Below are 15,333 nucleotides of genomic sequence, written 5' to 3'. Positions count from 1 at the left end.
GTTCCTGGCATCATTGAAATCATAGGTCCAGAAGAACGCCTTTGGAATGAAACCACACTTCATGGTACAACCCATGAAGCATTTATTTCTCTGCCAAAATGTTTCATGCATCAGGAGAAAGACATTTGGTGTTGAATATAAGTATTTGTATTTATTAAGCTTTCATAGACATATTTAAATTCACCTTCATTACTTAAATAGGTAAAATATGCACATTCTTTAAAGTTGTATAAAAAAGAAAGTTTATATAAACTGAATCAATCCTATTCTTCAATCAGCTTGCATCACAGAAGGGGGAAATGCATGACAGTTGTCAGTTGGAAAGGTACTATTTGAAGAGATGGGGTGGGGTGGAGAATAGTTTTCTTCCAGGTACATTTTTGCTACTGGGATTTTCTTTTAGTATGTCTTCCACCATGTCTTAATCTGTGTGGTTCATTATCCTTTTCCAGGTCTCAGTCCTTGCATTGACTTCTTTCTCCATTCACCTCCACCCTCATGTCTTTGAGTAAGGCTGAAGTTAACATAAACCCTTATTGTGTCTCTCACAGTGTGGATCTATTTGCCCTACTTAATAAACCAAGACAACTGGTGTTTAGAAAGGAATTACCATTTCCAGACCCACTGGGTCTTGAGATTATTAAGAGGAAAAAGTAGAAGAGAGAATGGAAATGGGCAAGTACCCTGCTGCTAACACCACTAATACCCTCAGCTTCCCAACAATATGAATAATAATTGAAATTTTCTTTACATGATCTCATCTGTTCCTCACAACCTTATGAGATAGATGCTATAGGGTATTATTGTTCCCACTTTATGATGAGGGCACTATATGGTAGAGGTTAAGTGATTTGCTCTTGATCATGTAGCTGATAGATATCAAAGGCAGGATTTGAGATTTGCAGGTCTTCTGACTCAAAATCCCTCTGTCCATTCTATTACATTATGCTGTCTATCTCCACTAAAATTTTTTTGGTACTGAGACTATGGCTGCTGACATTTCTCCCTTTAAATGACTTGCAGTCTCTTCTTCCTGTTGCTTCCCCTCCCCGCCCTACTTTGGTAAGCTTTCAGGAAGGCAGACAGCTTCTTCTGCCATCACCTTTATACTCTACAATTTCTGCTATAACATTGTGTCTTAGCATTCCATCAAGTAGCAGAGGAGAAGCAGAATACTGGTATCATCCCAAGAGGGAAAGGTTAATATGGAGGTGAAATTTAGGCCCAACCTGGAAGTTTCTTGACCCTAAGAAAAGCTCACAATAGCAACAGAATGCATGCCTACCATTTGTTTTGCCTCATTCCTCATTTTCTTCTTCTCTTGAGTTATTATTCAGCAAGGCAGACAGCAAATGCAGACTCTTTCACAGAAGGAACTTAAAATGGCCAGCTAGGTTACTTTGCACGAACAGAGCTTCCATTTATGATTGTCAAAATGTGCACCACAAGTTCATGTAACTGGACATTATTTAAAATGTAGTTTATGAAATATAAACTAAATTGTGTTCTCATTTTTAAAAAGTTAGGATTGAAAGATATTTACTATATTATTTTAAGAAATTGATCTTTAAGGAAGACTACCTGTACAAAAAGTTTAGAATATTTTAATCATAGAAGGATTTGGGGTAGTTTCTTGAAAGTTAAAAAATTTAAAAGTTACAGGACCATTCTTTTCTATTTTATAAACATATATATGTATATATATATATATATCATATTTCATAAGTACAATTATAAAATTATAAACGCAGCTCAAATTATTAAATTGAGTTTATTTGGCATGCCTATGATCAGAGTCCATTGGTTTAGGTCAGGGGTGGGGAACCTGCAGCCTCGAGGCCACATGTGGCCCTCTAGGCCCTCAAATGCAGCCTTTTGACTGAATCCAAACTTCACAGAATAAATCCTTTCATTAAGGATGTCCCAACATAATGAGAAGCAGTGAGGCACAGTGGATGGTGCCAGCCTTTGATTTGAGAATTCCTGGGTTCAGGTCTTATGTCTGACATATACTTGTGGCAGACAGATCTTAAGAACAACAAAAACAACAGCAATAATAATAAAAGCGTTAAGGTTTGCAAAGCTTTTAACATGTGTTATCTTCGTCAATCCTCAAAACAACTCTTTAAGGGAGGTGCTGTTGTTATCCCATTTTATAAATGAGGAAACTGAGGCTGAGAGAGATTAAATTACTTTCCCAGAGTCATATAGCAATGAATAGTCTATGCCCTAGGGAACTCTCTGAGACTCTAAGTTTCAGAAATAGAGTTAACTTGTGTTGATATAAAAGAAGTTTCCTTACACAGAGCTCCCTATCGTAATGAAATCACAGGGATGGTATCTCCATCTCCAACCCCTCAAGATGAGAAAAAATAAGATACCTTTGACCCAACACACACACACATGCACACACACACACACACACACACACACACACACACACACATACACACACATACCCGATCATGGAAGTTGTATATACAGACTCACATTTAAATTCTAGAGGTTCTCTCTCATGGTTAAATTCCCTAACCTCTCAAGTATATTTGTCTTATGATTCCTCCTCTCTCCCCCCACTCACTTCACGCCTTTTAATTTATATCCTTCTTACTAATTTTTTTCAGTGTGCAATACTAAATGAGAAACTTGACCAGCTACTGCAAACTTTACATGCAGAAGCCCAGACAGTCCCAGTATTCAAACATCCTGGTCCTCCCAGTGTTGAAGGAGAATCTGTGGACTTTTCAAGTGAAGAGTCCTTATCTGACAGCAGGGGAAGCATTGTGGAGGGTGCCCCAAAGACTCCAGCACAGAAAACTTTCAAGCCAAAGGAATTAATGTTGAGAGCAAACAGTTTAAAGAAAGCAGTGAGGCAGATCATCGAACAGGCTGAAAAAGGTACACTTGAGCAAAGTCAAGGCCATGAAGCTTCTATTCTTTCTTCTAGGCAGCAGCATCATTTTCATCTTTTTTTTTAATTATATTTTATTCCCTGATTACATGTTAAAATAATTTGTTAACATTTTGTTAAAGTTTTGAGTTCCAAATTCTATCCTTCCCTCCCTGAGATGGTAAGCAATCTGATATATGTTATTCATGTGCAATCATGTAAATAGTTTTCATCTTTTGAGGCAGCTTGGCACCCTTTCAATAAACTGATTTTATGAGCTCAGTGGAAAATGGAAACACTAAAATAAAATTTGTTCATGCTTTTTCTTAATCCATTGGTAAGTGGAATCTTATTAGTACTATACTGAATCCCTGCAAAGCAGGCTTTAAAATGAATTCCTTCAAATGTTTCACTTGGTTGGATAATAATTCCATGTGATATTCATTTCAGAATATTTACTTACAAGCTACTACTCTTGATTTTATGCTTTTAAAATTGAAGTTGATTTTATTGGTAACTTTTGAATTCTTAATAAACAAAGATATGCTGTTTCAGTAACATAGAGAAAAGTTTAGTACATTTCCATATTAGTGTCTTCAATTTAAATAGTGCTTTTGGGTTAAAATTTTTGACTAAATTTTTCTATCTCTTATGTTAGTGTAATTTGATAGGACATAGGCATTTTATTTTTCCTATAAATTTAATATTTTTAGGTGAATATAAAATTTTAGTTAAATGAGTATTGTTTGCCTATTTTTTAAAAAAAATCAGAATTGTAATTTAATTGGTATAAGCAACTTAATGAGTAAACTTCTATCAAAGTAGAACTGCACCAGTTCTTCAATTCATGGCCCTAGAAAGTTGTCTGGGCAAGTTAGAAAGTTTTAAAAAAAGCTTAGAAAGTTGCCAGATATCTTTTTTTAGGGGGTAATCCTGACCCCCAGGTCTACCATTTCCAAGGCTATGTCACACTATATCTGAAGTAGTATAGTAACAATAATATCAAAAATCCATGCCGTTACTATCATTGAATCATCTGCCGTTATTGGATTAGTGTTTCTATTCTCTTAAAGTTTCTAGGAAGAAAAGGGAGATAATTTTTTTCACTTTTTTTCCCATTCTTACAATCATTTTTGTCTTATAGAAATGCTAAATTTATCATGTTCTTATTATTTCTAGTTGTAGATGAGCAGAATACTCATACCGATGAAGAGGGTAACCTGGTGTCAGCTCCCCTAGATGACAGTAGAGAAACAGAATATTCTAAAGAAGATAAAGATGATGATGGAAAGGAGTATCCATCTGGTGAGAGGCGAATAGTAAAATTATGGTGCAATTTAACCTTTCTGCTGTAGTTTTCCAACCTGGTTTTATGATAGACTCCTCAGAACTAATGGCTGATGATCAGTATGTTTATATGTTGCTTTTTGATAAGATTGTGAGCTCCTTGAGTGCAGGGACTGTCTTTTGCCTCCTTTTGTATTTCCAGCACTTAACATGGTGCCTGGCATGTGGTAGGTATTTAATGTTTATTAATTGATTGATGAACTAATAACTTCAGCAAATTTTTTTCATCTTTTCTTATGTTAGAAGCTATTTAAGGGATGGATATTTGAGATTTTTATTTCTCCTATAAATGGTATGCTTATTTTTGGTGAATACAGAAATTTGGTTAAATATTGATATCTATCTATCTATCTATCTAGAATTATAGATCTGCTTATTTTCTGGATGGCAATCATTCTGACCCCAAAAGAATCATTAGTTAATTCTGGTATGATAGTTCTTCTCTATTAAGTATGCATTACCTCTGGGCCTAAGCCCATGCTTATTATTGTTAAATTATAAGTCATATGTCTAAAATGCATGGAGCATAGTACATATAAATGCTGTCAGTGGGATGTTCCGTTTAAGAAGAAACAATGAAATATGAATTAAATTACCATCAGTGCAACATCAGTTTTTATCATTGGGACTGTTGGTTTTTATCAGAGCATGAACATCAAAAGGGTATTTTTATGGCGGCTTAGCCCCAGGAGTCCCATCTATCAAACTAAAGAGCAGCTGTCCCTCTGCTTTCTTTCATTGCACCTGGTCTGTCCCAAAACATAACGAAAATTGAATTATAAGATTAGCAATCTGTTTTCACATCATGAAGAGTAAAAGATAATTCAATTTGGAAGTTGTTTTTAAAATCATCTGCCAGGATATTTTCAAGTTAGTTGAAGACATTTTGTTATTGTTACTGTTCAGTCTTTCCCATCACGTCTAACTCTTTGTGACCCCATTTGGGTTTTTCTTGGCAAAGATACTGGAGTGGTTTGCCATTTCCTTCTCCAGCTCATCTTACAGATGAGGAACTGAAGCAAACAGGGTTAAGTGACTTGCCCAGGGTCACACAACTAGTAAGTGTCTGAGACCAGATTTGAACTCAGGAAGACTCATCTTCCTGACTTGGGGCCTGGTACTGTATCTACTTAGCTGCCTACCTGCCCCATTGAAGACTTTATTTGACCATTAAATTATCCTAATCTAAATAATTGGACAATTCCTTTTAAAAAAACACCTCAATTAATAAATAGTATATTGATGTACATATATGTTATGCATACATATGGTATGTGGCAGAACAGTGGAGGCAATCAGGATTTGCACTAACATCACATGAAGGCAATAGCTGTTAGTGTATTTAATTTGGATTGAAAGCAAAATATTGCTGTCAAATGCTTTTTTTCCAAAGCTCTGTAAAAGAAAATTCTTCAGTTATTTCTTAGTATTTTATTTAAACTTAATGTCTATTAAGTACTTATTATGTAAAAGGCATTATTAAAACTTTCTCAGATATACAGACCGGTAAGTGTACTAAAACAAAATCACCTACTCAAAACAATCTGTTGTTTGCAAAAGTCATTAGACTTAATAAATTCTGTTTACCTATAACATTTCCATTGACTGTACCCATATATGTAAATAATTATGTTCTTCCGCCTTTTTGCTTACTGTTCTCTCTGTCATGGTGTGACATAGTGAAAAGAACTTTGGGTGTAGAATCAGAGTCTGTGTCCAAATTCAAGTCTACTATTTACCCATGTGATCGTGGGAAAGTCCCTCCTCACTCTAGGCCCCAGTTCCTCATTTCTCAAATGAACTTAGGTTATTCCAGACACCCCTTCTTTCTTGAAATCTTATGATCCTGACTGAAATCAGAAACCAAAAACCTCCCTGCATCAGATAAACTCAGAATCTTCTTCACATATTGGTTCCTAATAAAAGTAAACAAAAAAGGACTAGATAGAAGAATCCTGATTTCCCCTTAAGCCCAGTTTCCTTTTCTTTGAATCTTGACTATATGGACATGTGTGTCTACTTGAGGGTATATTATTACTTCTTTTTCTAATCTAGATTTTTTTTTTGCCAACAGTTAAAACTGCACCTCGGTCCCCAGATACATGTATCAACCAGCCTATCTCAATTTCTGGTCCAGTATTGACATCCAACAAAGAAAATCTTCCTGTGCTTAATACCAGAATAATTTGTCCAGGTAGTAACAACTCTGAAACATGTTAACTCTCCCAGAATCAAGAAATCATGTTTTTAATGACTGTAACTTAAAGTTCACATAAGAGATTTTTCTGATAACATTTGTGGCACCACACTTGGCCATTTTTAGGTCACTAAATTCTCCTCTGCTTCTGGAGACCTATCAGAGGGGGGTAGTCTAGGACTGGAACAAACATTAAGCACCTGAGATTAGTCTGGTCTGGCTTTGGACCATGACTAAAGTAATCCAGAAAATTTTTGGTTGGGGTGGGATAAATAAATAGTTAATGGGTGTCCCCATCGACTTGGACACTGTACTTGGAGACTTTTAGATTTTTCCTCAACTTCTTTGTAGGTTGTGACTGATGGAGGAATGAGGTCTTCAAACCAACCTGCTACTAAGGTCCCTTAGAATTAGATTGGGGTTCTGTCAAGATCTGGAAAGAATTGCACTGCAGGCTTGCTGGATAGAAAGTTAGCCCCCAATGACATTCTGAAAAATAAATAGGTCTGTTACTGGAAGTTTGAATGAATAGTAAATTGAAATGACAAGCTGTAGTATTTATTTTGGTTTTGTTCTTTGTTAAATATTTTATTTTTTTATATTGCATGTAAAAAATTTAACATTCATTTTTTAACAAACTGTAGTATTTCTAAGACTTTTAGATTTGGTGTCAGAATAAAATTAAGCTCATCTTTTTATGGTGGGCCAGACCTCACTACTAATAATTCAAGTAATAATATGTCTTGAAGAAAATAAATTTGGGGTTGTGGTTGTTAAAAGAATGGAGGAGAATAGTCATGCTAAGGAAATAGTGTTTTACTAATTCCCCAACGTGTACTATACCTGCAACTGCTTGTTTCCCTCTTCACCATTCCTTCTTCCCTCTTTGTTTTGATGCTGTAGTCCTGTGTTTTTTATCCATCTAAGCTTTGCTGTCTTATTCTCTCAGATTTTACTCCTATTCCAATGCCAGGGTTACATTTTTATTTGCATTTTGAAGATTATTCAAAGAAATTAAAATTTTGGTGTCTATAAGTTCTTTCTTTAGTGGTTTACATTTAGTTTGTGTATTTTTTGACAATTCCTCTACTACAAAAGTAGTAACTATTTTCTTTTGTGTTTTCCCTTCTCATCAGGTTTAAGAGCAGGATTAGCAGCTTCAATTGCTGGGAGTTCTATTATCAGCAAAATGTTACTAGCAAATATTGATCCCTTTGGTGCTACGCCATTTATTGACCCAGATCCAGATTCACTGTAAGAAAATACATTTTGTATTTATGAATATTTTATTTCAGCTTTTTTCTCTGTCTTCGCCTCTTCTCTCCCTTCCTCTCACCTCTTCTCTTCCTCCCTTACCCTTTCTTCTTTCCTCCCCTCTCTGCTCTCCTCTTCTTCCTCCTCCTTTCTCCTCTCATCTCTTCTTTCCTCTCCTTACTATGAAAATTTTGAAATGACAGCAAAAGTATATACGTTTATATGTACACATGCACACATGCTTGTTATACATATACATGTATATGATGTATGTAAATAGATATCTATATCGTCTATATAAAATTTTCATTAAATGATTATGTTTTTAAGAGATGATGTCTTATGTTTATTTGTATCCTTTACAGCACCTTGGTCTTTCAATACTGTTGCAGTCTATGCTCAAAGATGGAGAGTGATTCTTGCTCACTTTTATGTGAAACCTCAACTCTGTTCCTTTTCCCTGAGAGAATAGTCGGTCTCAATAAAGGCGATTCTAAATGCTACATTTATGTGTAATGATTACAATTGTTTCTGTGTACCTGATGTTGTATCTTATTTTTATTCTTAATGTAGAGAAGGGTATTCAGAAAAATGTGTCATGAACAATTACTTTGGAATTGGATTAGATGCAAAAATTTCATTGGAGTTTAACAATAAACGAGAGGAACACCCTGAAAAATGCAGGTAATTAAATCTTACTGTTTTCAAAAATTTTTTAATATTTTAATTTTTTCCCAATTACATGTAAAACAATTTTAAAATTCTTTTTTTCAGACTTTGAGTTCCAAATTATCTCCCTACATGCTTCCTTCCCCCCCCCCCATTGAGAAATCAAGCAATTTGACATAGGTTATACATATGTAGTCACACAAAACACATTTACGTATAAGATATGCTGTGAAAGAAAACACAGACAGGAAAAATTAAGAAAATAAAGAAAAAGTATGCTTCAATTTGCATTCAGACTCTACCAGTTCTTTCTCTGGAGATGGGCAGCACCTTTCATCATAAGTCCTTCAGAATTGTCTTGGATCATTGTATTGCTGAGAATAGCTAAGTTATTCACAGTTGATCTTCATACAAAATTGCTATGTACAATGTTAAACATCTCCTGGTTTTGCTCATTTCACTTTGCATCAGTTCACATAAGCTTTCCAGGTTTTCTGAGGACATCCTGCTTATCATTTCTTATAGCATAATAGTATTCCACCACAATAATATACAATAACTTTTTCAGCCGTTCTCCAATTGATCGACATCCCCTGAATTTCCAGTTCTTTGCCACTGCTAAAAGAGCTGCTATTTTTTATACATATGGGTCCTTTTCCTTTTTTGAGAAATCTCTTTGGGTTATAGAGTGGTATTGCTTGATGAAAGGGATGCATGGTTTTATAGCCCTTTGGGCATAGTCAGTTAATTAAATTTTGCAAGACACTGTTATTGTAATTTGCAAGACACTGTTATTGTAAAGTGATAATTTTACTTTAATTTCATGACTCTTGATATTTTTACAAAAATGATTTTTATTTGAAGGCAAAATAATTAGTATTTTACTGAAATTGCACATTTTAGTACATTAAATAATTTTATTTTCAGGAGCCGAACTAAAAACATGATGTGGTACGGGGTCCTTGGAACCAAAGAGTTATTACAAAGGACCTATAAGAATTTAGAACAAAGAGTTCAGCTTGAGGTAAGAATATTTTAAATAATTTTATTTTAACTTATTAAAATACCATATATGGAGCTTATATGACAATATCTTTGTGCTAGATTACATTTGAAAACCTGCCAATGACTAAACCTTACCTCAGCGGGAGTAATGAAATAATTTCCAAATTGGGCTTACCAAATCTCTGTAAAGTTGTCCAGAAATACTAAGGGAGCGTACTTTCTTACTACTGGGGCTCTGTAATGATGACAACTATTTATGCTAAATGGAAAGAAAGCTGTTTATGTCTTGGAGTAGTTTGGTTTTATATTTAGTCTTTCAATATACTATGCCTTGAACCACATGTTTGTGCAAAATATAAAGTGTGTTTGCTTTCCTGGTGAATGAAAATTGTAGGGATATTGACAATATTTTCACTTCTAAATCCTACATAGTCATTTTTCCTTTAAAAACATAACATATATTTAAACAGTTTGGTCTCACACATATTATTTCCTCTTAATATTTTGTTAACTCTTATGTTAAAGATAATACAAATATTTTGGGGGAAATATATATCCAGAGCCAATGGAAGATCAAGGGGGAGAAAGACAACAGTATTAATTTTATCACATACTTTATTTATCAATATAATAATTATATATGACATATAATATAATATATAACTATTATAAATTATTAGGTATTATTTTTATCACTTTATCACATACTTTATCATAATATTATATTATTATAACATTTTAATAATTAAATTATTAAAATATAAGTTGTAAATTCAGTACAGATACTCCTATTCAATAAATATTTACTGAGTATGCACTAGGTAGACTGTACTATAATAAGTACTCTGGGAGAATATAAAGAAGAATAGGGCATGGTCCTTTCCATCATATTGCTTATAATCTAGTAGGGGAAAGGACATACACAAATACTTATAATATAATGAATAATATAATGAAATATAATATAAAATGTTGAATATAATGAAATGAATATAATATAATGAAAATTTGGAAAACATAATAAAATATAAAGAAAATAACATAATAAAAATGTAGAAAATATAACAAATAGGCATAAAATCCTATATTAGGAATAGGAGGGGTTTTTTTTAAAGTAAGGAATACAGACTTACCAGTGCAACAGAAATGGTTTGTAGGATGATAAATTTAGAGAGGTAGATGTAACCTTCAAGGTCATCTAGCCCAATAAGAAAAGTGAAGGACTAAACAAAGATTGCACCTGCCTTTTGCTGACATACCCTGCTCTGTATGATTGAACGCTATCCAGCATCGCCTTGTATGAACTGCCCAACACTAATTATGCTCTTGACTATTTGGCTACTCTTTTTTAAATTTTTTTTTAGTTTTTAGGCAATTGGGGTTAAGTGACTTGCTCAGGGTCACACAGCTAGTAAGTGTGAAGTGTTTGGTCTAAGGCTGGATTTGAACTCAGGTCCTCTTGACTTCAGGGCTGGTGCTCTATCCACTGTGCCACCTAGCTGCCCTATTTGGCTGCTTTTGAACAGATTCCTCATGGTCTCATGATGTACCTGCCATGATTCTGTGGTTTAGGAGCTGCTTAGAGCTTTTGTGCCACCTTGCTAGATTTTGGATCAGTGGGAACCGAGGTGAAATGCTTTGCCATTACAGTCATGTATCTAAGTATTTGAGGAACTTTGAACTTGGTGGAGTGAAATCATTCCCTTTGGGAGATGGGGAGGGAAGTACGGTATTACTTTGGTTGTGTTTATTTTTTTTATTGATTAGAATATAGTGCTTTCCACGTGAACATGATGAATTTTTAAAATTCATTTAGGTGTAAAATCCTCTGCTAAAGTTCTCATAACTTGTGATATGAGAGTAATCCCTGGGTTTTTAATGATGATAGCAGTAAATTTTAACCTGTGTCTACCAAACTGGTGCCCAAAGACTAGCCTAGATAAGTTCTGAAAGACTCTGAAATTCATTAAGACCTTCTATACTAAAGTATGGAAGAGTTGTGATTTGCACTGGTGGAAAGGCCACTCAAACCAATGAAATTATGTTGTCATTCAGTCCTTTCAGTTATGTACAACTCTTTGTGATCCTATTTGGGTGGTTTTTTTGGGTGGAGGCAAATATACTGGAGTGATTTTCCATTTCGTTCTCCAGCTCATTTTATAGATGAGGAAGCTGAAGCAAACAGGATTAAGTGACTTGCCCAGAGTCACACAGCTGGGAAGTGTTTGAGGCCAGATTTTAACTCATAAAGATGAGTCTTTCTGATTCGAGGCCTAGCATTATATCCACTGCACCACCTGCTGCCCCAAAGAATTGATACATCCCCATAGTAAGTTAGGGGAATGCAAAACAAAACAAGCCACGAGTGTGGTGCCTTGAGAAAAGAAACAGCATTACCTAAGGCTTTTGTAAATAAATTGCTTGGTTTTAGCAGCATAAAAATAAACTTTTTGTTAAGTTCCCAAGGGTTGTTTTTCTTTAAAGGTAGATTTTACTCTCCTCTCAAGTCATCTCTCAGTGCCTCATTGTAGCAAGGAGGCAAGGCTGTGTTTTGGAAGGCTACTCCAGCGTATTAAAAGTTGTGCTAGACTGTGATAGAGCGTGCGTGTTTTCTGAAGAGTAGCCTCATGATGTTCTGAGAGACTCTTCAACCAGGTCAGCCACAGGGTATTGAGTTTTTCAGCCACTGATAATTTCAGAGACGATCTACTCAAATGTGGAGGGATTATGGTAACCAAATCAGAGCTCTCTCAAGTGCTGAAATGGAGCAATATCACTATGGCTAGAGAACAGAAGCCAAGAATGATGGTCCATAATAAGCACCATGGGTTCGTTTTGCATCATTTGTCTGAGATAACAGATTTATCAGTTTAAGGACCATCACTAACACTGGACAAGAAGAGAGATGTACGTTTCCCGAGGTATTATTTAGTGGATTTTTCTTATACTAAAAGTTTAAGAATGAAATATGGCAGGGAATTACAACCTATTTAATCATCAAACAACTTACCTTGTCTTCAAAAAACCTTATTAAGTCTCATTTTCCTATGTAAAGAAACCTAGTCATTTTAATTAAGCTGCTACTTCTATCACTTTATTTCATAGTAAAATATAAAGGAGATTCGTAAAGAACAGCTCATTATTACCTCCTCTTTATCTATAAAGCATATCAAGGGCACGAGGCAGTGTAGTATAGTAGCCATTGTTTTGTTATTAAATGAGTGAACATTATAATGCTAGCTATTATTATTATCATTATTATTAGTATTATTGGATTCAAGCTTTGCTACTTACCAGCTGTGTGACTTTGGGAAAGTAACAATAACAATAAAAATAACAATTATTTATACAATGCTTTAAGGCTCCCAAAGCACTTTCCAGTTATTATCTCATTTACATATATAATGTTACCCAAACCTAGCTGCCTGAGTTACTTAACTTTTCTGGATCTCAATTTCCTTATCTATAAAATAAGGAAATTGTGCTAGATGATCTCTAAGGACATGCTTTTCCTTATGATTCTTTGTTTTGTATGCATTTAATACACATTTGAATGCTGGGAGAACTTTGCCTATGTCCAAATAAGTTTTTACCATATATTAGAGTAGAATTATTTGCTTGCTGTATAAATTTTTAAAAATATTTTCAAACTTTTATCAAACATTGGCATTAGGAAGCAAATGGAGTAAAGTTTTTGTGGTTGTTTTTTGAAAATTTTCTTTTAGGGAACTATGGAGATGCAGCATATAGGAATAATTTCTAGTAAATCTTGGGGCAGAGTATTTATTTTGGTAAACTCAAATTTTATTTATTTATTCTTCTTATGTGTCTAGGCAGCTAAACTGAGTTCAATCCTGCCTCAGACATTAGCTGTGTGATCCTGGGCGGGTTACTTATACCTCTGTCCATCCCCATCTTTTAAATGGCAATAATAATAGTACCTCCCTCACAGGGTTGTTGTGATATGTAAAGTGCTTTGCCAACCTTACAGCACTATGTAACTGTTTGCTTTTATAAACAATGAGAGAAATGATTCCTTTTTTCATATATTAATAGCTAATTATTTAGTTAGAACCAAGGTTTTCCCCCTTTTCTGCTTCCCCATCCAGAAATCAACCAGTGGGCGAAATCTTGGGCAGAGATTTACCCAGCCAGGATGGCTAAGATCTAATCAAAGATGGTAAAGAAATTCTAAGTTTAGGCAAATGGGTGGATTTCTGCTCATTATGTTTATTCAGACAGGTCTGGGAAAATATGGATTCCCCCTTTTGTCCAGGTAATATGGGAATTGATCAATCTCTTTGACCAAGATTTGGGTGGTCAGTGTCAAGACTTTCATTAGAATAAGCCCATCTCTTGTTATAATATTCATTCTCTCATTACTTGTTAACCAGTCAGGGTTGATTTCTACCCTCAGGTGCACCCCCTTTTCTAAGAGCCTATAAATGTGAACTCACCATCCTGAGTCGTCTTTGGCTCAAGAGAGATGGCGAAATGACCGCTCCTTTTATTAGTAAAATGCTAGCATTATTAATAAAATGATCAATTACTCAGAAATTATGTTTCTCAAACTTTTTAAACATCACAAACAGTGTGAATGTAGGTTCGGCACAAGTGACTTGCCTAAGTGATAGAATTAGGGCCAAAATCCAGTTCTCTTTCAACCTTGAGTAAATCAACCATGATTTGTATACAGAAGTTATATGCTGCCTGTCAGTTGAAATCATGGACTACTTGCTTTGAAAGCCCAAGATTTCAATTTATATCTTGAGTTGATCATTTTTAAAATTGTATATTCATTTTTTTTCATTCCAGGTAACCAAATAAAGTTTAGATATATTCTAATTTTATACCTGTTTCTAAAAGCCTTAGAGCAATCTTAGTATCAAATTCAAGAACCCCTTGGACTTCTACATTTTGAATGTAGAATTTCAAGAAAGTTGAAAATTTGTAAACTTAAGCTCCAGGCTAATATGTTAATTTATATGTACATTTAAACATTGTTTTTAGAAAGATTTTGAGCCAATTTAAAGTTCTTTTTTGTAAACTCACAAATGTTTTATACATAATTGGTTCTGAATAGCCTTACCTTATCTGACAACTCTCAAGCTTGAACCTTTCCTATCTAATTCTCAAGTCCAATCAATTTGTTAGTGATCTAACATCTGTAAGCAGAAAATAGTAATAAGAAATTTGGCATCCTTGTAATTATTTTTTGTACAGCAATAATTTGTTGCTTTAAGAAACTAAGTATGTCCCTGAGAAATATGATTTCATTAAAATATTGATAGGTATTGGTTCATGTCAGAATAATCCTAGAAAAATATGATTTTCATTCTCTGACACTTCAGTAAACAAGTGATCAATTTTCTAGGTGGCATAGTAGATAGAGCACTGGGCCTGGTGTCAGGAAGACCTGAGTTCAAATGTGCCCTGAGATACTTTACTAGCTGTGTGACCCTGGGCCAGTCACTTAATCCTGTTTGCCTTAGTTTCCTCATCTGTAAAATGAGCTGGAGAAGGAAATAACAAATCACTCCAGTATCTTTGTCAAGAAAACTCCAAATGGGGTCATGGAGAGTTGGACAAACTGAAATGACTGAATAGGAACAACAAAAGTGGTGATGTTATAACTGAAAAGCACTATAAAATGTAAATTGTTATTGCTACCATTATTATTATATGGTGAATTTACTACTGAATGGTAAATTATGAATGGATGAAAGAATTCATGAATAAATGAAAAAGCATTGTAATGATTGATTAGTCCACATGACAAATAAACAAAAGGTACACTGGCTGTTTGTATCATCCTAGAAACAATACTGAGTTTCTTTGGCATATGGGTTTTCACATTTGAAATAATGGCTTTGTGTATAATAATATTTTCATTTAGAAATAATCATCTTTTGAAGTATAATTTTGGTTAGTCAAACATAATAAAAGCAATGCCTTTGGAACCCTTCAGTCT

The 15,333-nt window shown here is 34.4% G+C and overlaps 1 protein-coding gene across 10 annotated transcripts in view; it reads left to right on the top strand.

Moving 5' to 3' along the window:
* Nucleotides 1-15,333, top strand: part of DGKH (diacylglycerol kinase eta) — a 226,951-nt gene that overhangs the window by 176,925 nt on the left and 34,693 nt on the right. For all 10 annotated transcript variants that reach the window (XM_078147618.1, XM_020977016.2, XM_078147617.1 and 7 more), the window contains 6 exons: nucleotides 2,625-2,898; nucleotides 4,070-4,195; nucleotides 6,312-6,431; nucleotides 7,571-7,688; nucleotides 8,262-8,372; nucleotides 9,285-9,381. In XM_078147618.1, the coding sequence (XP_078003744.1) occupies nucleotides 2,625-2,898; nucleotides 4,070-4,195; nucleotides 6,312-6,431; nucleotides 7,571-7,688; nucleotides 8,262-8,372; nucleotides 9,285-9,381 (846 nt within the window). The remainder of the gene's footprint in view (nucleotides 1-2,624; nucleotides 2,899-4,069; nucleotides 4,196-6,311; nucleotides 6,432-7,570; nucleotides 7,689-8,261; nucleotides 8,373-9,284; nucleotides 9,382-15,333) is intronic.

This window comes from Phascolarctos cinereus, unplaced genomic scaffold (assembly GCF_003287225.1).
Source record: "Phascolarctos cinereus isolate Bilbo 61053 unplaced genomic scaffold, phaCin_HiC Scaffold_7;HRSCAF=346, whole genome shotgun sequence".
In the NCBI taxonomy this organism is placed as follows: Eukaryota; Metazoa; Chordata; class Mammalia; order Diprotodontia; family Phascolarctidae; genus Phascolarctos; species Phascolarctos cinereus.
This window is presented reverse-complemented; position numbering and strand designations above follow the sequence as displayed.